This window comes from Schistocerca cancellata, chromosome 12 (genome assembly GCF_023864275.1).
Source record: "Schistocerca cancellata isolate TAMUIC-IGC-003103 chromosome 12, iqSchCanc2.1, whole genome shotgun sequence".
In the NCBI taxonomy this organism is placed as follows: Eukaryota; Metazoa; Arthropoda; class Insecta; order Orthoptera; family Acrididae; genus Schistocerca; species Schistocerca cancellata.
The window spans coordinates 166359958-166383091 of record NC_064637.1 but is presented as its reverse complement, the minus strand read 5'-3'; the positions used below and the strand labels follow the sequence as shown (position 1 = coordinate 166383091).

Below are 23134 nucleotides of genomic sequence, written 5' to 3'. Positions count from 1 at the left end.
TAGTGAAGGGGGACAAAAATTTAATAGTCATGGGTGACTGGAAATTGACAGTAGGAAAAGGAAGAGAAGAAAATGTAGTAGGTGAATATGGATTGGGAGTAAGAAATGGGAGTAAGAAATGAAAGAGGAAGCCACCTGGTAGAATTTTGCACAGAGCATAACTTAATCATAGTTAACACATGGTTCAAGAATCATAAAAGAAGGTAGTATACATGGAAGAAGCCTGGAGATACTGGAAGGTTTCAGATAGATTATATAATGATAAGACAGAGATTTAGCAACCAGGTTTGAAATTGCAGGACATTTCCAGGGGCAGATGTGGACTCTGACCACAATCTGTTGGTTATGAACTGTAGCTTAAAACTGGAGAAACTGCAAAAAGGTGGAAATTTAAGGAGATGGGACCTTTATAAACTGACTAAACCAGAAGTTGTACAGTGTTTCAGGGAGAGCATAAGGGAACGATTATTGACAGGAATGGGGGAAAGAAATACAGTAGAAGAAGAATGGGTAGTTTTGAGGGATGACGTAGTGAAGGCATGGAAACCCAGTGCTAAGCAAAGAGGAGAAAGGTGGAAGGAGTATATAGAGGGTCTATACAAAGGCGATGTACTTTAGGACAATATTATGGAAATGGAAGAGGATGTAGATGATGATGAAATGGGAGATATGATACTGTGTGAAGAGTTTGACAGAGCACTGAAAGACCTGAGTCGAAACAAGGCCCCGGGAGTAGACAACATTCCATTAGAACTACTGACAGCCTTGAGAGAACCAGTCCTGACAAAACTCTACCATCTGGTGAGCAAGATATATGAGACAGGCGAAATACCCTCAGACTTCAAGAAGAATATAATAATTCCAATCCCAAAGAAAGCAGGTGTTGACAGATGTAAAAATTACCAAACTATCAGTTTAATAAGTCAGGGCTGCAAAATACTTACGTGAATTCTCTACAAACGAATGGAAAAACTGGTAGAAGCCGACATCGGGGAAGATAAGTTTGGATTCTGTAGAAATTTTGGAACATGTGAGGCAATACTGACCCTACTACTTATCTTAGAAGATAGATTAAGGAAAGGCAAGCATCTTTTGAAAATGTCGACTGGAATACTCTCTTTCAAATTCCGAAGGTGGCAATGGTAAAATACGGGTAGCGAAAGGCTATTTACAATTTGTACAGAAACCAGAAGGCAGTTATAAGAGTCGAGGGACATGAAAGGGAAGCAGTGGTTGGGAAGGAAGTGAGACAGGGTTGTAGCCTAGCCCCGATTTTATTCAACCTGTATATTGAGCAAGCAGTAAAGGAAACAAAAGAAAAATTCGGAGTAGATATCAAAATCCACGGAGAAGAAATAAAAACTTTGTGGTTTGCCGATGACATTGTAATTCTGTCAGAGACAGCAGAGGACCTGCAAGAGCAGTTGAACGGAATGGACAGTGTCTTGAAAGGAGGATATAAGATGAACATCAACAAAAGCAAAACGAGGATAATGGAATGTAGTTGAATTAAGTCGGGAGATGCTGAGGGAATTAGATTAGGAAATGAGACACTTAAAGTAGTAAAGGAGTTTTGCTATTTGGGGAGCAAAACAACTGATCCAGAATGAGATTTCCACTCTGCAGCGGAGTGTGCGCTGATATGAAACTTCCTAGCAGATTAAAACTGTGTGCCCGACCGAGACTCGAACTCGGGACCTTTGTCTTTCGCGGGCAAGTGCTCTACCAACTGAGCTACCGAAGCACAACTCACGTCCAGTACTCACAGCTTTACTTCTGCCAGTACCTCTTCTCCTACCTTCCAAACTTTACAGAAGCTCTCCTGCGAAACTTGCACAACTAGCACTCCTGAAAGAAAGGATATTGCGGAGACATGGCTTAGCCACAGCCTGGGAGATGTTTCCAGAATGAGATTTCCACTCTGCAGCAGAGTGTGCGCTGATATGAAACTTCCTGGCAGATTAAAAATGTGTGCCCGACCGAGACTTGAACTCGGGACCTTTGCCTTTCGCGGGCAAGTGCTCTACCAACTGAGCTACTGAAGCACGACTCACGTCCGGTACTCACAGCTTTACTTCTGCCAGTACCTCGTCTCCTACCTTCCAAACTTTACAGAAGCTCTCCTGCGAAACTTGCAGAACTAGCACTCCTGAAAGAAAGGATATTGCGGAGACATGGCTTAGCCACAGCCTGGGAGATGTTTCCAGAATGAGATTTCCACTCTGCAGCGGAGTGTGCGCTGATATGAAACTTCCTGGCAGATTAAAACTGTGTGCCCGACCGAGACTCGAACTCGGGACCTTTGCCTTTCGCGGGCAAGTGCTCTACCAACTGAGCTACCGAAGCACGACTCATGTCCGGTACTCACAGCTTTACTTCTGCCAGTACCTCGTCTCCTACCTTCCAAACTTTACAGGAGCTCTCCTGCGAAACTTGCAGAACTAGCACTCCTGAAAGAAAGGATATTGCGGAGACATGGCTTAGCCACAGCCTGGGGGATGTTTCCAGAATGAGATTTCCACTCTGCAGCGGAGTGTGCGCTGATATGAAACTTCCTGGCAGATTAAAACTGTGTGCCTGACCGAGACTCGAACTCGGGACCTCTGCCTTTCGCAGGCAAGTGCTCTACCAACTGAGCTGCCGAAGCACGACTCACGTCCGGTACTCACAGCTGTGTCAGGAAGTCATTTCTGAAAGTATTTGTGTGCCCAATGAATGGAAGGGCAATGTGAACAATAAATAGTTTGGACAAGAAGAGAATAGAAGCTTTCAAAATGTGGGGCTACAGAAGAATGCTGAAGATTAGATGCGTAGATCACGTAACTAATGAGGACGTATTGGCTAGAATTGGGGAGAAGAGAAATTTGTGACACAACTTGACTAGAAGAAGGGATTGGTTGGTAGGACATGTTCTGAGGCATCAAGGGATCACCAATTTAGTATTGGAGGGCAGCATGGAGGGTAAAAATCGTAGAGGGAGACTAAGAGATGAATACACTAAGCAGATTCGTAAGAATGTAGGTTGCAGTAGGTACTGGGAGATGAAGAAGCTTGCACAGGATAGAGTAGCACGGAGAGCCGCATCAAACCAGTCTCTGGACTGAAGACAACAACAACAACAACAACAACAACAGGCCTAGATGCGTTGAAATAGTGTGTATTGGGAAGAGTATCTCCCTACACCAACATAATGAATGAGTCATTTCCATTGGGGAACTTTCCATTATATCTTATATAGTCAAGAATTATGCCTCTGTTTCAGGAAAAGTAACACAGTAGGCAGGAAACTACAGGCCTGTTTCTCCGCTGTCATCATTTTTAAAACTAATAATCCATTTACCGTATCCACGAAATTGATTTCTCGGCAGAACAGAGCCTCAAGTTCAGTTCTACATGAGAAACAGGCCACTGCACTCAGGACTGCGCCTCTTGCTGATAACTGAACGCCGGCAACCGGCTGCCTATCTCTATAACTCTTCAATCGAGTTCAGTGCTCTGTCATTGAGCATTTCACCAGACACCAGTGTCTCTGAACTGAGTATCCCAGCATCACATTCTCAGATCTGTTAATCCTCCCGACCTCCTTCTCTGCCAGGCCCTGTCCGACACCCACCTCCGCCTCTGCCTCGGGAACCTGATTCCCCTCACCACCTCCTCTCTGCAGCCTCTGTCCAGATCCACCCGTCCACGTCGCTGTGTGCCGTACGCAGTCCCACTGCCTTCAGCCTGAGTGGGCACACTGGTTCTGAGTCTCTTCTCCGTGTATCTGCTGCCTCTCTCGCAGCTATCAGCCACTTTTTGCCAAATTTTCACCCCATTTTGCACCTCCCCTCTCCCTGTGTCCACACCCATTCCATCTTGTATGATTCCTCTCCACACTCGAGTTGCAGAACTGGCAGAATGTAGTTGGCCAAGCCCAGATAGTGACTCTGTGAACATACAAAGGTGGTTCGATAATTCTGATAAATTTCCGTGAAACAATGGAAAATGTTTATTGTGCATCATTGCTGATAAGCTTTATTATCTCAAGGGTCATATAAAGAATTTCAACAATGTACGGCTTACAGTTCATTGATGACAGCTATCTGAATTCATCAGTGTGTCAACAGCAATTGAAAATGGAGAAAATCGAAGTACGTGCTGTTATTACAGTTTTTCTGGTGAAGTGTTGGAGTGCTACACAAATCGAAACAGAATTGCATGTATGTCATATGGACTCAGACCACCATTGAACACTATTTAATTTTGGATTAAAAAGTTTTAATACGATTGGGCGAGCACTGAAGACGAAGCTCATTCCAGCCATTCAGTCAGGGTCACCACAAAGCCTTCAAAACTGATGATACGGTAATCCGAGACCGCTGAATAAGAATTTGTGAGATCGCTGAGACTGTAGGCATCTCAACTGAGCTAATGCTTAAAATCCTGCATGGAGAATGAGCTATATAAAAGCTGTGAGTGATGCTGGTGCCACAGTTGCTTACAGTTGACCAAAAGCACATCCAGCACAACATTTGAACACAATGTCTTTTGATGTTTAATGTAATCTGCAAGACTTTTTGCACTGATTTGTGACTGTTGATGAAACCTGGATCCGTCATTATATACTTGAGTCAAAACAAGAGTCAAAACAATGGACAAAGGCTGATTAAAGTGCACTGAAGAAGGCTAAGACCATTTTGTCAGCTGGTAAGGAGATGATAACTGTCTTTTTTTAAAATAAAATTCTCAAGGAATAGTCCTCATAGAATACTAGAAAAAGGGGAGACCCATAACTGGACGCTATTATGCTTCATTGTTGGATCATTTGAAACTTGTGTTGGCTAAAAAAAAAAAAGACGAAGAGAGGCACACAAAAAAGTGCTGGTTCACCAGAATAATGCACCATCCCTCACATCAGTAATAACAATAGCGAAAGCGCTGAGCTTTGAAGCAGTTCACCATCCACCCTATTCACCAGACTTAGCCCCAAGTGACTTTTGCCATTCCATAACTTGAAGCTTCAGCTTCTTTGGGAAGAAATTTTCATCAAATGGGGAAGTGATAGTTCAACAGAACCTACATTTCCGGCTGGATGAAAAAGCTGGAGGATTGTTGGACCAAATGTATATCATTCAAAGAAGACTATGTTGAGAAGCAAGGTGAGTTGTTTATGAAACAAACATTTTTCTTTTTTTTTTACCAGTATTATCAGACCACCATTGTATATAAAAATCATCATCTGATGTAGTTGACTGCAGTTGACCACTATAAGAGCTTCATTGTTTTGTTTCTCACGAGAGAGGTCAGTGATCAGATGCTACTGTGGTGTTCACCAAGTTTCTTTTTTCTCCCAACTTTATTGGTGTTTGGTCATTGCCTTACAGCCATCCCTCTGTACACTAATTTGGTTGACAACTTTCCGTGTTGATAATCTGTCTTGCCATAAAGTGACAAAGCATGCACTGCCCGAGTGTGTCGACTGAATGAACAGTACTCACTAACTGCATTGTCTCATTCACGATTGCAAACCCATTGCTTCTTATCATACTATTCTGAGAGTGCAGGTTTACTTTAACCTCTGTCACACAGGTTGCAGTATGTAGTGACTTTCTGTGGTTGAAGCAAGATCGGGTTAGAGATTACCGACCAAACATAAATGGTGCAAGTCACAAGTTAGCTGCACATTCTCTCTCTCTCTCTTTCTTTTAAACAGTTTATATTGTTAATGTCATAGATGAAACTAACATGTGTTTATTTTTGAGCAATGCGATCATTGGCCATGCTGCTCAATAAACGTCTCACCCGTGTAAACTTTCAGAGTTGTTCCCAGCCAGAGCCTGCCTTGGAATGAAGTGTACGACTTTGTGTTCGACCGCCTGCGTGCTGTGAGGCAGGATTTGGTAATACAAGGCACGCCATCTGTGGAATCGGTGGAGATACTGGAGCCGATTGCGAGATTTCTGGCGTACGCCGGATATAGGTACGTAGCACACAGCAGAGCGTGCCTTCATTGTTCATCCTCTTTACAGTTTTCTATGCGGATATTGGCTCGAGAAGATTATAGCGTTGTCAAAAAAAGCTGTTTATTCTTTTCGAGGATAGCCTATATGGAAAAGGGAACTTGGCTTCCCGGTGTGGGCAATCCCTCATGTTGCAGAGGTTGTTTTGACTGCACTGCAGAAATTTTGCTGGGAAGCCCTTACACACCATCTGTACAGTCTTGTTAACTCCAACAAATATTTTTCTGTGAAGTCACGGATTGTCTTGTCTCACATTGGTGTAAATGTGTTAACAGATATGGAAATTATTTTTTAAATAATAAAAAGTTTACTTTAAACAATCAAAATCCTGGAATGTAAAAATATTATGAGAAGAAAAGTTGCTACTCACCAAATAGTGAAAATGTTGAGTCACAGATAGGCACAACAAAAAGACTCTCACAATTATAGCTTTTTGCCATTAAGGCCTTCATCAACAATAGACAAACATACGCACACGAAAACACACCCACGCAAACGTAGGGTGAGTTGAGTTTGCGTGAGTGTGTTTGCAAACGCAACTCACACTGTGTTTGCGTAAGTCTGTTTGCGTGTGCGTATGTTTGTCTATTGTTGACAAAGGCCTTAATGACGGAAAGGTATAATCGTGAGAGTCTTTTTGTTGTGCCTGTCAGCTACTCAGCATCTCCACTATATGGTTAGTAGCAACTTTCCCTCTCATAATATTGAAACAGTTAATTTATTTTTTTCCATCTGTCCCTCTTTTATTTGCTGCCCCTTATATATTCACTAAAGATAATTCTCATAGATAAACTGTTGCTGTTTGAGGAGAATAGTGATTCCCACAGTTTCAACATTGGAAAAAGAAAGACCGTTATTACCAAAGCTGTTATTGCCTCAGAAAGGAGTCCAGTACAATTTTTTCTATTCCATAGACAACCATTTATTAAAAAGCGATAGTATGTACAGCAGTTTAAAGAAAGAATATGTTTATTCTTGTAAAATTTTTGCTCCACTGTGAGATTTACAAAAACGGTAATGTACCAGCTCCTAAATATATTGTGGATATGTATCCTCGTTTCACACCTTTTCTTTAAAAATTGTGAAAGTGCTGTATGGAACACGCAGCTAACTAACTGCAACTGGTTGCAGATATTTGTGTATTTATGCTGACACATGTCCTAGGAATGCACCAGATGAAGAAGGGATCCAGTACTGGTATCATAGTACCTGAAAAAGGATCAAAAAACTTCTCCTATCCTTTTTAATTAGGCCGATTCAAGGCTTCCTGGAGGAATATAATGTTAGTATCCCTTCTGAAACTCGGGAAGGATGTCACATTGCCAAGTAGTTACCGTAGTAGAAGTTGTGTTCGACTAGCATATGATCCAGCACTTAGAATTGCAGGAACTGCGTAGTCACTTTTTTGGCAGGTTTGGAAGTACTGTTCGACCCTCGATAATCTCACACTGCGAGAAGTGGGAATACAATTGATAGTCCTTCCTCCGTGGATGGCACCGTGTAGGTATCTTCTTCAAGCTGTGACTGACGTTATTCAGAGGCGTAATGTCCTCTGAAGGCTCCACAAATGGAACATCTGAGGCTCTCTCTGGGTACTTGTACGTCCTTCCTTTCTTGACACTTTTTTAGACATTCCTTTGGACTGATTTGAGCAGGAGAATGGTATCCCTCAGAAATCTTTTCAAGTGTGACTGTTAGATACAGCAGTTGATGACATTCCATCCATACTTAATTCTTCCATTCACTGTTCAATGCTTGTTGACAACTTTACGATATCTTGACCCTTACCCGATCACCCGACAACTACTCATCAGTCACAACTGACGATACTGACTATAAGGTGGTCAGAGGAGTGCGCTCGTACACAGGTTTTAAATTTTTCGTAAGCAGTGTTTCTGTGTAAATTTTGATCATTCCTGTCTTGCTTCTGAAATGAAAATGAAAAACTCAATTTTTAAGTTGAATGATGTTTTTGGGTTTCGAAATTTGTGCGAGGGTGACAGAATTATCGCACGTGAGGGATATGAAGACCAAACACCTAATGGCATCGAATACATTAAAATGCCTCAGACATAGGTCACGGAGAGTAGACTGAATGTTATACGAGATTTTTGTGTGATCTGGCCTCGACTACGAATGCACAGTTCACGGTGCGGCTATGCCGTCACACCTAAAACTCATCTGTTTCGTTCACTGTGAGGGTATTTGGCTGGCAACAGGAACTTATAAGATGGGACATATTCCCACCAGCTGCTTTGACAAGGGTGGTGAGCCCCACTCACAATTTGCCAACAAGCGCTTGTCGTGTCTACACTCTCGATGCCTCGGACACCGAGATTCCCTACTGTCACCCCCCCACACACACACACAATGGAGAGAACTTTATAAATGGCCTGCGAGCATTTAGGCCATTTGGAATTTGAGGGAACCACAGCCTAATAACAATTAATGTGGACCACACGACTGTGCTTCATTAAAGGTGCAGTTGTTCAACTGCCTGGTTAATAAACAGACCCGTAATTATTTTTGATTTATCAGGGTGAAAGGAATAGTGCACCTGACTTTGTTTTCAAATCCATGTTTTTGAGAATTTCATCTAAATACTAAATCATTGTTGTACTTTACACTGATGAGCGTAAGCAGGGGCTCCGTGGCTGCATTTTATTTCCTGAACATGCCCTAAAGGTTTCTCTAGCTAATTAGATCACAGTCTGCATTTTTTAATTATATGTGATTTTGATGGCTGTAGGGTTGGTAGGTCAAATTGTGCTAGCAAATACTTCATCTGCAGTGACAATCTAAGAATCTCTCGGGCTATCCAACACCTATAACCCAGCAGAAAAAACATGTTGAAATGATCCACCTACAGAGGAAAGGAAAGGATGAGTCACTGTGATAGTTACCTGGGCATTTTGGAAACCAGGATAATGTGATCAGCAGCAGAAGTATTCACAACAAACTTTATTTATTTATTTTATGTATTACTTGTCATTAGCCAACATTTGTTGAAATAGACAGTTTTGACATTACATTTGATAGTGAATCTAAAATTGGGAAACTATGTGCATTCAGATTACATTACATGAGGATAAAGAGTTATTCTCTACATTATAATTCCTTAACATCATAGTTAACTCTTTACTACATTCCAATTTCCTTTACATCATAGTTACTCTCACTCTCTACTACATTCTAATTCCTTTACATCATAGATACACTTATCAGCTAACAATTTGTGCAGCTGCTTCTTGAAGGCATCACCTTGTAGGTCTTTCAGTGCTTGTGGTAACTTGTTATATAATTTTAATCCTGTTCGCTTAAAGCTACATTGGACCTTAGATAGCCTAGTAAAGTCTACATCAAGATTGTTTTTATATCTGGTATCATGTGAATGAACATCTGTTCTGGAAGGTAAGGTATGTATTTGTTTTTTTTTTATGGAAAGAAGACACATTTTTATACACAGAGAAGGTAATGTTAAGATGTTAAGTTCCTTAAAGTGCTTTCGACATGATTCTTGGCTTTTAATACCTGTAATTGCCCTAATTGCTTTCTTCTGCCACATGAACACTGTCCGAGCACCAGTTGAGTTGCCCCATAATTTTATTCCGTACTGTAAGTGAGATTCAAAGAAGGCATAATAAGAAGATAAAAGTTGTTTTCTGCTAACTAATGTTTTTAGTTTCCTTAACAAAAAGACTCTAGATAGTCTGGTACATAACAGTTCCGTGTGGGTATTCCATGTTAATTTCAGGTCCAGGTGGATTCCTAGAAGTCTTGCAGAGTCGGACTCATTTAATTTTTCTTGTAGATTGTGCAAGAAGAAATACATAGTTTCAGTCTTGCTACTGTTGAGTATCAGCTTGTTACTGTGAAGCCATATGGCAGACTTTTCAAGCATTACTTTTGTTTATTTCTTCACTTCCTCCAATTTGTTATCTGAGGTGATTAGGGTTGTGTCGTCAGCATATATTATTGACTTGTGAAGCATGAAAGTAGGCAAGTCATTCATGTATACCAGGAAGAGAAAAGGTCCAAGCACTGAGCCTTGTGGCACACCTCTTACAACTGGTAGGGCATTTGATTGCTGGCTATTTACTATAACTACCTGAGTTCTGTTTGTCAGGTATGATCTGATTAATGCCAGTTCGTTATTTTTGACACCATAGCACTCTAGTTTACTTATTAGTATTTCATGGGATACAGTATCAAATGCTTTACTCAGATCTAGTAGTACAGCACACGTGATGGAATTGTTCTCGAAGCCATCAAGTATGTCTGTCACAAGAGTTTCTACTGCATTTATTGTAGACAATCCTGGCCTAAAACCAAAGAGCGAGGAGGAAAAAAGATATTGTTCAGCAAAGTAGTTGCAAAGTTGTGTTTTAATGCAGCATTCTATTATCTTGGATAATATAGGTATGAGGGATATTGGACGGTAACTTTCAGGTTTGTTTTTTTCTCCTTTTTTATAGATTGGGATAACAATAGTAGCCTTCAGGACCTCAGGAAATTTTCCAGCTGCAAAAGTACTATTGATCAGAAAGGTAAGAGGGGCAACAATAATGTCAATTATTTGTTTCAAGATGGTGTTGGAGATGCCATAGAGATCTTCACTATATGAGCCATGTAGGTTTGTGACGACTTTGTATACAGTTTGGCAGGTCACCTGTTTCCATTTAAAGGATAAGTTATTTAGGTCAGGAATGTTGTGGGTAAAACTTTCAGAAGTTGCATCATCTGGTGCAGAGGTAGCAGTAGCTTCGAACTTAGTACTGTTAACAAAAAATTCATTTAATTTTTCTGGCACTATTGGAATTTCTTGTCTGTTTTTATGCTTCCCTGCTATTTTGTTTATTACCTGCCAGGCTGCTTTGCATTTGTTGCTGGAGTTTTCAATGAAAGCATCATTGGCTCTCTGCTTTGCTGTCTGTATTTCAGTTCTATAATTCTTCCTGGCTTCTTTATACCTTTGCTTTGATTCTAGGTTACCAGTTTTAGCCATTTTATGTAGGGCAATAAGTGTGTTTCTCAGGTCATGCAGTTCAGGAGTGAACCAGTTGTGCTTCTTTTTTCTATTTGGTGCAGCATCTATTTTCATCTTTTTGATTATTTGTGGGCAACAGTTTTGAACTAAGCTTACTAGTATGTTCATGAATAAGTTAAAAGCATAATCGTTGTTATTACAATTATATACTCTGTCCCACACAACTTCTGATAATTTTTGCCTCAACTTTGTAATGTTGTCAGGATACAATAATCTGATTCTCTTAATGTGGTCAGGTTGCTGAGTAGGATAGTTTTCACAGTTGACCATTAGCCATAGGCTGTCATGGTCAGATAGAACTGGATTTATCACTCCTTACTGACACTCATCTTTTGTCAAATTGGAGATTATGTTATCTAGGCAGGCATCTAATCTGGTTGGCTTGTTATTCATACAGTACAAGTTGTTAGACCTTAACATGTTTTGAAAGTGGGTGACAGTTGGTGTTTTTAGTCGTATGTCTATATTAATGTCGTCAATGTATGCTATCTTGTAGTGTCTGTATTTTACCAGCAGGTACTTATTTAAAGTCTCCATTTGGTCAATAAACTGATGAACATCAGAGCTAGGAGTGCGATAAATAGAGATGATCACTAATTTAAGTTTGGGAAGCAATAATGCAGCAATTTCAAAAAGTTGCTCTTTGCAAAAATGATCGACTTTTTGTGCTACATATTCAATGTTAGAGTTTCTCTTTATAAAAATAGCGACTCCTCCATGACTACTTTTGGTTCTACAATATGAGCTTGCTAATTCAAATCCTTCTGGGGTATACAAGGCAATTTTAGCTGGTGTGAGCCAGTGTTCATTTACACAGAAAACATGACATGGGTTTGAACTTAGGAACACATCAATTTCATCTATTTTGTTTTTGATTGATTGTACATTTAGGTGCATAATTAAAGTTCTGTTTTTGAGAAGGATAGGCAAAGAATTAGATGCTTCTATATTTACAGTTTTTGTGGCACTGGCTGGGGGATGATAGTCCATAAAAAATCTTCACTACAGCTACTCACATTCTTACTGCTGGTAGATAAGCAAGTGGCAGCTCTATCATTCCTCGTGGCTGTTGATGTGGCTGTATCCGCAGTTCTAGCTGGTGCACCGCTGTTGTCCTCTGTTGAAGGGGCTGCTGTTGTTGATCTCACACAAGGTTCATACCACCCTAGTTCTCTGACTGTCTTTTGGGACTTACTTTTAATTAGTTCACTTATCAGTTTTCCTAATTTGCACTTTCCTTTACGATTCAAGTGAAGTCCATGTCTGGTGAAGCATGTTCTGTCAAGTGAGCTGACATCTATTAGTTCCACATTGCTGAACATCTTACACATGCTCTTGAGTTTATCATTTATTCTACGAATTTCTTTGTTTATGGGTGAGTATTCAGGCAGGTCGTATCTGTGGCTGAAGTTCATGAGTATGATATTCGTCTTTGTTAGGAGTAATAGAAGTCTCACAAGCTGTTTAAACACGTACATAGCTCTGTTTTTGTATGTGTCATTAGCTCCAGCACAGATAATTACACTGTCTTGTCCAGTATAGTTATTTTTCACGATGTTTTTCGTCGCTTCCTTGAAATCGGCGCCTGGCTTGATCATACCTGTTACTGCCAATGACTTACTGATGCTTTTAAGCTCTTGAGAGAGTCCCTTGGCGTGGCTGTCCCCATATACATCGATTTTTGATTCGCACTTTTTCACAGTGCGTAGTTCATTTTTGTTTACACTTTTTAAGGGTCTTTTTGGGTCATTTTTCGTAGATAGATTTATACTAACGGCATTGTTTGTACTTATTATCGGTCTTTTTGGCTGATTTTTCATCACGAGAACTGTAGTAACGGTATCGTGAGTTTGTTGTGTGCTCACATCAAGGGGTCGGAAAGCATTTTTGTCATTGTTCATTGCCCTGCGTTTTTCCTGACACTCGAGAGCACCGAATTTGTTTGTAACACTTAATATGTTCACACTTTTAATTTTGTTTCGCGCAACATTCCATGGAACACTGTTTGTAGGTTGGCGCCATGTGTCTTTGTTTACATCCGAAATGCTCACAAGGCTGCTGGTTTTCGGACACATTTGCGTCTCTAGATTCGCACATTTTTCACTCAACGCGTTATATTTCATTTTTAAAGTGTCTAGTTCATTTTGGAGTCCTTTTATTAACGCGTCTTTGTCCCGTAAAACTTTATTAATATCTCGTTGGCACGTTTCCGTAATGCACTCCTGACATGTCCATATGAAATCATTTGTTACAAATTTTACAGATACCTTTGAGCACTTCTCATGGAACCAAAAGTTACACATTGAGCACCAAATGCCTTTCACTACTCTTTTTATGCACAGTTTACACTTGTTACCAGTATTAAATTCATTTTTCTCACGATCGTTCTCACTTACAACTTCAACCTGCGCCATCTTGATTACCACTGGAAGAGTTTGAAGTTGTCCTAAAAACAGTGTAGTTAATAATTACTAGGTACACGACTCAATATTGAAGGTAAACACCCAATATTGAGAGTAAGCAGAAATTTATGATTGGATTGTTCTATCAGCCACAACATTCATCGCCCAATGTAAGTGGAAACATAAGAGAAACCCTCAGTTTACTGGTAGGAGTCTTTAATCACCTGACAGTCAACTGCGATAATTACAGTTTTATTAGTGGTGAGCATGACAAGACCTCATGTGAAACATTACTGAATGACTTCTCTGAAAATTACATAGAATACCTCTACATCTAAATCTGCATCTACACTCTGCAAACCGCCATGAGGTGCATGTCAGAGGGTACATCCCATTGTTATTAGGGTCTCTTCCTGTTCCATTCACATATGGGGCATGACAAGAATGATTGATTGAATGGCTCTTTGCACGCAGTAATCGTTCTACTCTTATCCTCATAATCCTTGTGTGAGCATTGCGTAGGGGATTGTACCGTATCCCTGGAGTAATCATTTAAAGCCAGTTCTTGAAACTTCATTAAGAGACTTTCTCGGAATAGTTTACATCTATCTTCAAGAGTCTTCAAGTTCAGTTCCTTCAGTATCTCTGTGACACACTGCCACAGATTAAACAAACGTGTGACCATTTATTCTGCCTTTCTCTGTAGCGCAGCTTGTAGATCATATGACTGGTTTCACAGGTAGCCCTGCCTTTGATGGGATAGGTGTTAGTGACTGGACTGGAGTACTTGGTGGTGGGAGAATGTATGGGACAAGTCTTGCATCTAGGTCTATTACAAGGGTATGAGCCATGAGGTAAGGGATTGGGAGCAGGGGTTGTGTAAGGATGGACGAATATACTGTTTAGGTCCGTTGGATGGTGGAACACCACTGTGGGAGGGGTGGGAAGGATAGTGGGCAGGACATTTCTCATTTCAGGGCACGGCAAGAGGTAATTGGAACCCTGGCAGAGAATGTAATTCAGTTATTAAAAAATAGTCATTTTCGCCATAGTAATTTCATTGATAAATCAATCTGTGCACCAGAAATTCTTCAAATGTGTATTCCATTTGTGGTTCATAGTTTGGACATCCCCAAAGAGTTCTCAATGATGGATTAATTATTAGCAGTTGTGGAAGGATTCAAAATACAGACAGAAATACTCATCCCTAATTTTAACCACAATTATGCAACTGATAATGATCAAACTTTTTGTGGGAAGGACAGGCTGTTCAGAGACTTTATGATGAAATCTTTGTAGATGGCAAACAAGAGTGCACACGTACCATAAAAATTACCCCACACAAATCTATTCCGCTTTGCAACCCTGTGATGTTTACGAAAAAAGTCCAAAAGGCTACCGACTCGCTAAAGCCTAATAGAGAAATTGCTCCGAGCAATGAATCTGTGAAACTTCTTTGTTTAATTCTGCATAAATTTAGTGCACCTACATTCACAGGAGTCATCAAATACATGTAGTTCCCATCAAAGTTGACTGAAGAAAGAACAGGCATTTTGAATTCAAACAAACTGTGTTTTCCAGCATCGCTTCTGAAAAATCTATGTACCTGCAAGACCGTAGCTTTCATTAAATGTGTGTGATGCTCTACGAATTTGTGTTTCGGTTGCTTCTGCCACAAATACCATCTGGAATACTGTTGTAGCAAAACAAGAGGCGCAAATGACACTGAGTAAGACAATCCTGTAGTATGTGCTGCATAACAAATGGAATACATGTGTGAAGAATATTTTCTGTAAGTAAAAAATGACTAATTTCGAATAATTTTGCAGAACATATACTATTTAATGATATTCTGTATGATGAAATTAAAAAAAGTACAAGGGCAGGGTCTGAACACGTACTGTCAGCTTGGTAGCTGTGGACCTTAGCCACTGCACTACAATCTGGATTGAAACTTGTTTAACGTGGCGGATATAGGAGGTACGCATAAAGCTTCAGCATCAATTTTCTCAGGAACTAGGGGCCGTTGCGTGAAAAGCAGATACACAGGTACTCATGAAAGGTCCCTCAACAACATATTGAAGACTCATCAACAAGACTCATCAACATATGTGATTAACAGGTCTGATTGTCCCCTTGTGAGTGTTAAAATATTTTGTGCTTTTGTGTGTATGAGTGAATGAAAATGGAGCACAGTGGATCAGATTTATGTTTCACACTTTACCTTTTAACATGTAATTATGAACGTTTTAGCCTCACTCATCTCAAAGAACAAGGATCATCCAATAAATAATGCCTCAGATTTTTTTACCGCCTTTAATATATATAGGAAAACATCCTTTAAGTGCTTCAGACTTGATGTTACTTGTACACTTGTGTGAAGTTTTGAGCAGTTCCACCGGTTGGAAAGCTATAGTGAACTTTTTTTGGAAAGCTATAGTGAACTGTCAGAATGTTGTCCTGATGAGACATTCTTTAACTGGCAAAGCCCTTTAATTGAATTTCTGTTTGTGGAAAAATAAACTGTGATGAATATGCGTAAATGTTTGTGTACAGTGTGTGGTAATGATGCATTTGACAGGGCTAGTGTTGCGCAATGGGTAAATATGGATAAAGCATCAGAAAGTGCAGAAACTGAGCTTCACAATTGGCTGCATTTAAGATGTCCTGTCATGACCACTGCTCCCAACACAGTGAATGATGTGGATGCCATTATATGTGCGGACTTAATGTTTCTTTATGTGGGACACACTTTGAAGGTGATGAGGGCACAATTGATCTAGTGACAACATGGCTACGATCATGTGACGAGAACATTTACCAACAAGGAACATGTGTCAGTAAAATTTTTTGGAGTATGTGACTGCATTATAAGCATATAAAATTTTCCAGCATTTTGGCCACGATTTCAAATGGCCTTCCTCAGAGTGGTTTGCTTACTACTGAATGAGAAAAACTTTAGTTCTTATATACCAGTGGAAGAAGCTGTTTTTGTGATCCGATAGGATATTTAGAACACGGAGGAAGGGTATTAGATGTCTGTTATTGGTGTTTGCTTCATTTCTTGTCATTACTGGAAAGGATATGCCACATTCATATTAGTTTCAACACCGACAACAGAATATTGTGCGAACTGGATATGAAAGACTGGTAGAAGGATGACAGGCTAACTTTTTGACAAGCCACGAAGTCGAGTGATAGTATCACCAACCGTCAGACGAGGAACTTCGAGAAGCTGTAGCAGAAAATGACAGATGAACATGGACTGACACCGGACATGTGACAGACAGTGGGTAACCTCTCTAGCTACACCGTATGTGATGCAGTTACGCAAATGCTGACTGAGGTGATGAATTTTGCTGTAGCCTGAAAAGGGATTATGAAAAGAAGGCATCATCGAATCTGTTGAGGTTTCAGTATGTCACCTACCACAATTAGTGATGAATAAGAAAGGGTACAAGTCCTGGCTCACACAAAGCAACCCAAACAAAACATCAGCAAGAAGAAATGATATTCTATTGCAAACCTGAAGAACGGTGCTAATTAGTATTACAGCCAGACAAGGTAAATGGCGCCATAGTGTTGGACATATCAGATTATATCAAATGACTGGAGGATCTCCTTAGTGAACCCATTTATAAGTAACGTAAAGGGAATCTGACAGCCAAGATAGTCAAATTGATACAAGCACTGTTAAAGCAAACCAGAGTGAACTTCACACAACTGGAAGACTCATCCCGCAAGTTTCACCGGCACTGAGGACGTATGGGATGCCAAAGTTCCACAAAGGTCTTTTCCCTGAAGCTTCAACATCTAGTGAGCCAATAGATTCATACTTTAAGGACCCCACTCATTTTGGACACTTTTAAAATAAAAATGTATCTCGGTTATGGATCTGCTGGTTAGTTACAATGTGAATACTTTATTTATGAATGTACTAGTCGGCCACTGTGAACATCTCAGAGGAATGCGTTGCTACTGATGTCTGTGAGCTAGTGCACCACTGTTTAATGACCGCCTACCCTAACAGACTATGTACCTGCATGTTTCCCCTCTCACCTATTGCAGCAGACATGTTCGTGGAGGCATTTGAAGAAACAGCTCTCCAGTCAGCCCCATTATGCCCAAAATTCTGGTGTATTGATGATACCTCTGTTTTCCGGCCTCGAGGAGAAGAAGATTAAGAGAATTTCCACCAACACCTGACTGAACAGTATAGTAAAATCCAATTTACTATGGAGATTGAAAAGAATAGGGTGCTGCCTTTCCTCGATGTGGAAATTTACCAAAATCCAGATAGTAAACATGACCACAGCGTATACAGAAAAATCCACAAGCATAGACAGGTGGCTACATGCTTGCTGCCACTATCTCCCTGCTCAGAAGAAGTCTGCCCTGCTCACTTTAACTGAGAGGACCCACAAGATCAGTGATGATGAACATCTGGAGGCAGAACTAAAAAACCTGGGGTCCACCTTTCGATCATATGGTTATGACGTGAAAATAATAGGCAAAGCTTAGGTGGCAAAGGAAGGCAGTAGGGAAGTGCAGAAGGAAACACAGAGTACCGTCGTATTAGTGTGCCTGTGAGGGGTCACCGAACGTGTGGGAAAATTCTCCACAGAGCAAGTTTTGAGCAAATTTTTCAAATCAGGGATGTAATAAAAGATGTTCTCGGTTCAATAAAAGCTGCAGTAGACGACTACATACAGCTGGAGTTCACGAAATCGGCCGCGAGTGTGAACTAGTGTACGTAGCTGAGGCTCGGTGACTGGTTATGACACATATATGTGGACACGAAAACTATATCTGCCCGAGAGAACACACCGAGTCGGCAGTGTCAAAACGCCAGGACGAGTGCGAAATATGCACAGGATTTCGAGAAGCACGCGTACTGGTGAAACGGCCGTTACTCTGAGGACGAAGATTAGAGAGGTGATAGAAGTAACCGAATGACCGGGCAACACGAGTAGAGCAGATTGGCACAGACTTTCAGCATCTCAGCTGCCAGCAGTAACAGTGCTACGGGGTATCAGCTCTCGCAAGAGACCTGAACAGTCGGACAGGAGACCAAAGTGACCGTAGGCACACAGGGTACTGGCACGCCTCAGCTAGCACTGGGCAGCGAGTAAACCGCACTACATAACAACTGCCACTCATTTCTCATATGCCTATTTTCACCAGTGGTGAGAAATAAATCAAATGCCACTAGAGGATTTCTGTTTCCACCAATAACAAGAAACAAAAGAAAAACCAATAAAGGATGTCTTAACGCCCTTCCTCCTCATCCTTAACACCTATCAGATCACAAAACAGCTTCTTCCCTAGTCTATAAGAACTATTTTTTTTTTTCATTCAACAGCAAGCAAAACACCTTGAGAAAGGTCATTTGCAATAGTGGCCAAACCGTCGGAGAATTTTACATACTGACAAGGAAGTCACATACCCTGAGAAAGTTTGTTGACAGTGACCACATACTCGCAGAAGTCTACACTTGCAAGGAATACATACTCTTGTGTGTGCTACAGACTGTGTAGTAAAAAAGTAATGTGGAAGAAATGTCGATTGACATTGTCACCAGATTCTACCTCTTAAGAGAAAAATACGTTCCGAGAGAAAAGTTGTGGGGCACTATCGATCGAACGACCCCCATTGCCCTGTATGTACGACTTACTTAAGTTTCAAGTGGCGCATATTCCAGGTCGTGCGAAGAGCCGGCATCGCGCTTTGACGCGGTGATCCACAGGCAGCACTTGCTGGAGTGCGTGCAGCGGCTGCTGGTTCTCTACGACCGGCAGGAGCGGGAGAGTGGTAGGAGCGCGACCGGCTGCGACGGTCGGGCGGACACCGAGGCACTCTACCTCGTGCTGGCGCCGGGAAGTGCAGACGCGCTGCAGCGGGCTCTGCAGCTGCCTGCGGCGTACAGGTGCGTCTGAGCCAGCCCGTTAAAGTGCGACCACCAGAAATGGATACTTATCTTGCAGTTTCTTGAAGTTTGTGATATCTTCAAATATCTAAGGCTGTCAGTAATAGAGCTGCTTATCTCGGTTATTAAAATCTACTAAATACAGTGGAACCTCACTTAACGAGCACCTTGCATAGTGTGCAATTCGCATAATGAGCAAAACAAATTGGAAAAAATGATTCACATAACGAGTGTTGTTTCGCGTAATGAGTGACAACAGTTTAGTGTGATGCCACACACGTTCAACAGTTTGAACACCTTTCATTGTCAGCAGCGGAATACGAACTGTGTCTTTAGTACGTACTGCAATCTGGATTTGGCGTTCTTTCTGCTACCGTCTTAGTGCAGCTTGTGATCACACATTTCTCTAAACTTGTGTTCACACTGTGCTTTTTTTGTGCAAATTTTTGAAACGATCCTAGAAATGTTCCCGAAGATAAAGCTGCAAGAACATGACGGCAAAACAAAGAAAATGATCTTAGAAATGAAATGTAAAATCGTTGAAAAATGCGGACTTGGGGTGAGCATTGCTGATTTAGCATGCACATATAATCAGTCTACATCAATTATTTGCACTGTTCTCAAGAAGAAGGACAAGATTAAGGAGATAAGTGCTTCAAAGTGAGTGACAAAAGTATCTAAACAATGGTTTCATTTTTTGGATGATATCAACAGGTTGCTCCTTATTTGGATAAATGAAAAGCAGTTGCAGGGCAACACTATTAACGAAAACATCATTTGTGACGAGGCGAGAATGTTTTTCGCCGACCTCATTAAGAAGACGCCAGGATCGTCAGTGATTGAAGGAGTGTTTAAGGGAAGCCGTCGGTGGTTCGAGAAGTTTAAGAGAAGAACCGACATCCACAGTGTTATGAGGCACGGCGAAGCGGCCAGCTCTGACACAGAGGCAGCAGAGAACTTCATCGGCAGCTTCGAGATGCTCGTAGATTCTGAGGGTTTACACAACAGGTTGTTAATTGTGATGAGACTGATCTATTTTGGAGAAAGATGCCGAATTGTACCTTTATAACAACAGAGGAGAATACACTGCACCGTCACAAGAAAATGAAAGATTGTCTCACACTACTATTTTGTGCCAATGCAAGCAGTGATTTGTAAATTGAACTGCTACTTGTTTACCATTCAGAAACTCCACGAGCCTTCGAGACGTATAAAGTCCAGAAGATGTAAATGTGATGTGGAGGTCCAACAACAAGGCTTGGGAGACACATGATGTTTTTTGTCATTGGATCAATTGAATGTTGATTGCTATGGACGATGCTCTTACCCATCCTCCAGGGCTACAAGACCACTTCCTTGAAGAATTTCGGTTCATCAGTATCCTATTTTTGCCTCCCAACACCGCTCCATTACTCCAGCCTATTATTTGTAACTTTAAGAAGCTCTACACTGAAACATTCTCCAAGCATTGCTTTGAGTTGACTGAAGCTACCAATTCCTCTCTCATGGAATTTTGAGAATATCACTTCAATATATCAAGATGGTTGCGAAGGCGCAGGAAAGGATTACCGAGATAACTCTCAGTTCTGCTTGCAAGAAGCTTTTGCCAAAGTGTGTTGTCGAATGTGACTCTGAGGAATTTGAGTCAGTACCTATGGAGCCTGTAGTCAATGAGATTGTGGCTTTGGCCAAGAGCATGGTACTAGAAATGTTTACCAATGATGTCAGTGATCTTGCAGAAGATCACAACCAAGAAATTACTACCAAAGAGTTTATGGAGTTGCAGTGTGTTTCATGTGGTGTCACCACCAGACACCACACTTGCTAGGTGGTAGCTTTAAATCGGCCGCGGTCCATTAGTACATGTCGGACCCGCGTGTTGCCACTGTCAGTAATTGCAGACCTAGCGCCACCACATGGCAGGTCTAGAGAGACGGACTAGCACTCGCCCCAGTTGTACGACCACTTTGCTAGCGACTACACTGACGAAGCCTTTCTCTCATTTGCTGAGAGACAGTTAGAATAGCCTTCAGCTAAGTCCATAGCTATGACCTAGCAAGGCGCCATTAGCCTTACAGTGCTTGTAATTAAAGTCTCATTTGTATCATCAAGAGCGATGTACCACAATCATGGAATAAAGTCAAGTATTAGACAAGCTACGAACTTTTCTCTATAGCATTCACAAAGTATCCTGTTCCAGAACTCACGCCAGCTGGCGTGTGTGTACGCGTGTCTTTCGGTTACCCGTCACTGTGGACTGGCTGTCTTGTCAGTCCACTACATTTCACATCGGGAAGTTGTGAAGAGAGGTCTTCAGAGGAATAAGCAGTAACAGCAAAACTGTAATCTTCTGGCACAATAAGAGAAATTCTGAAAGCATGCAAATCGGTTGCATCATATATTGAAAATCGTCATCCCAAAAGCAGTGGCCATGTGCACTTTGCATATATTTGACAATAATGCTATGTCACATTTTCACCGAGTGTTGAAGTGTCTGCAGAAACGAATGACTACAGATAGCTTCCTAGTGAAAAAGAATTAATTATGTATTGTGGATAAAATAAAGCACATAATACTGTACGTATAATTTTCTTCGAATTTATGGCATTAATAAGATAAAACTTGTAGTACTTTTTCTGCAAGGAACATATTATCATATTTTACATTAATTTATACGGGATAAATTGTTTCCCGTAATGACTGTTTTTCGCACTACGAGTAAGATTCGGGAACAAATTATGCTCAGTATGTGAGGTTCCACTGTAATCTTGCAGAAATAAAAATGTGCTTAATTATTTGTTTGTTCACACCACGAAGATGACGTAACATCGAACCTACGAAATATGAGACAATACTCGCCACGACTGTGCTGCCGTGGTGGTCCCTTATATAGGGCAAGTCAAAAAGGATTGTACAACTTTGGGATGATATAGAAATTTGTTGAGATAATTTACAGAATCAGTGGATGTGTTATTTTGTAATTAGCGATCTCAAGTTTCACAATAAAGTGTCAAGTGACGTTTTGGTTCAGTGTGACTACTATTTGTGATGCAGCATACAACCCACTGGTAATCAATTTCTTCCCAGAACCATTGCAGCAAATTGGGCATAACTTGTGCAATGGCAGTGTATGTTTGATTTTTCAGATCTGCTAAACTGTTTGTTAGGGGAGGAACACACACACAGTCTTTAATGTAACCCCAGAGGAAGAAATCCAGTGGTGTCAAGTCTGGCAACCGAGGTGGCCGGCCATGCGATTGGCCCTTCACAGCCAATCCACCGACCCGAGAAGCGATAGTCGAGGAAATGAAGTGGTACACTGTGTTGCCATTGGTGAACTGTCCCATTTCGGTCATCTCCATTGACCTGTGGAATTAAAAAGTTGATATTTGTGGGCTCCAGGCAAAGCTCTCCCTAACTTGACATAATTGTCAATATGCGGGTGACCGTGCGATTTATCATGTCACAGTGAACAGCTCGTCTCAATAATGTTCTTGTGCCAGGAGTAAATTGTAAGCCTGCTCGGAGGTTCTTTAGTGTATTTGGTATAAAATGTACACCAAACAGTTGTCGCAGAGTTTGTTTCACGAAACCGAAATGCACAGCGAACATGCTCCGCACCAGTGGAAGTAACCTATTTAACTATGCCCTACACTGTGACTCCTGGTGGTGGAATGGGATACTGATGCACTATGTGAATCAAAGTTAAAGTTGTTTGCTGCAAAATGACACCCCTACTGATTCTGTAAGTTATCTC

At 41.1% G+C, this 23134-nt stretch overlaps 1 protein-coding gene across 5 annotated transcripts in view; it reads left to right on the top strand.

Moving 5' to 3' along the window:
• Nucleotides 1-23134, top strand: part of LOC126109874 (SAC3 domain-containing protein 1) — a 92024-nt gene that overhangs the window by 6966 nt on the left and 61924 nt on the right. For all 5 annotated transcript variants that reach the window (XM_049914944.1, XM_049914943.1, XM_049914945.1 and 2 more), the window contains exons 3-4: nt 5801-5962; nt 19153-19377. In XM_049914944.1, the coding sequence (XP_049770901.1) occupies nt 5801-5962; nt 19153-19377 (387 nt within the window). The remainder of the gene's footprint in view (nt 1-5800; nt 5963-19152; nt 19378-23134) is intronic.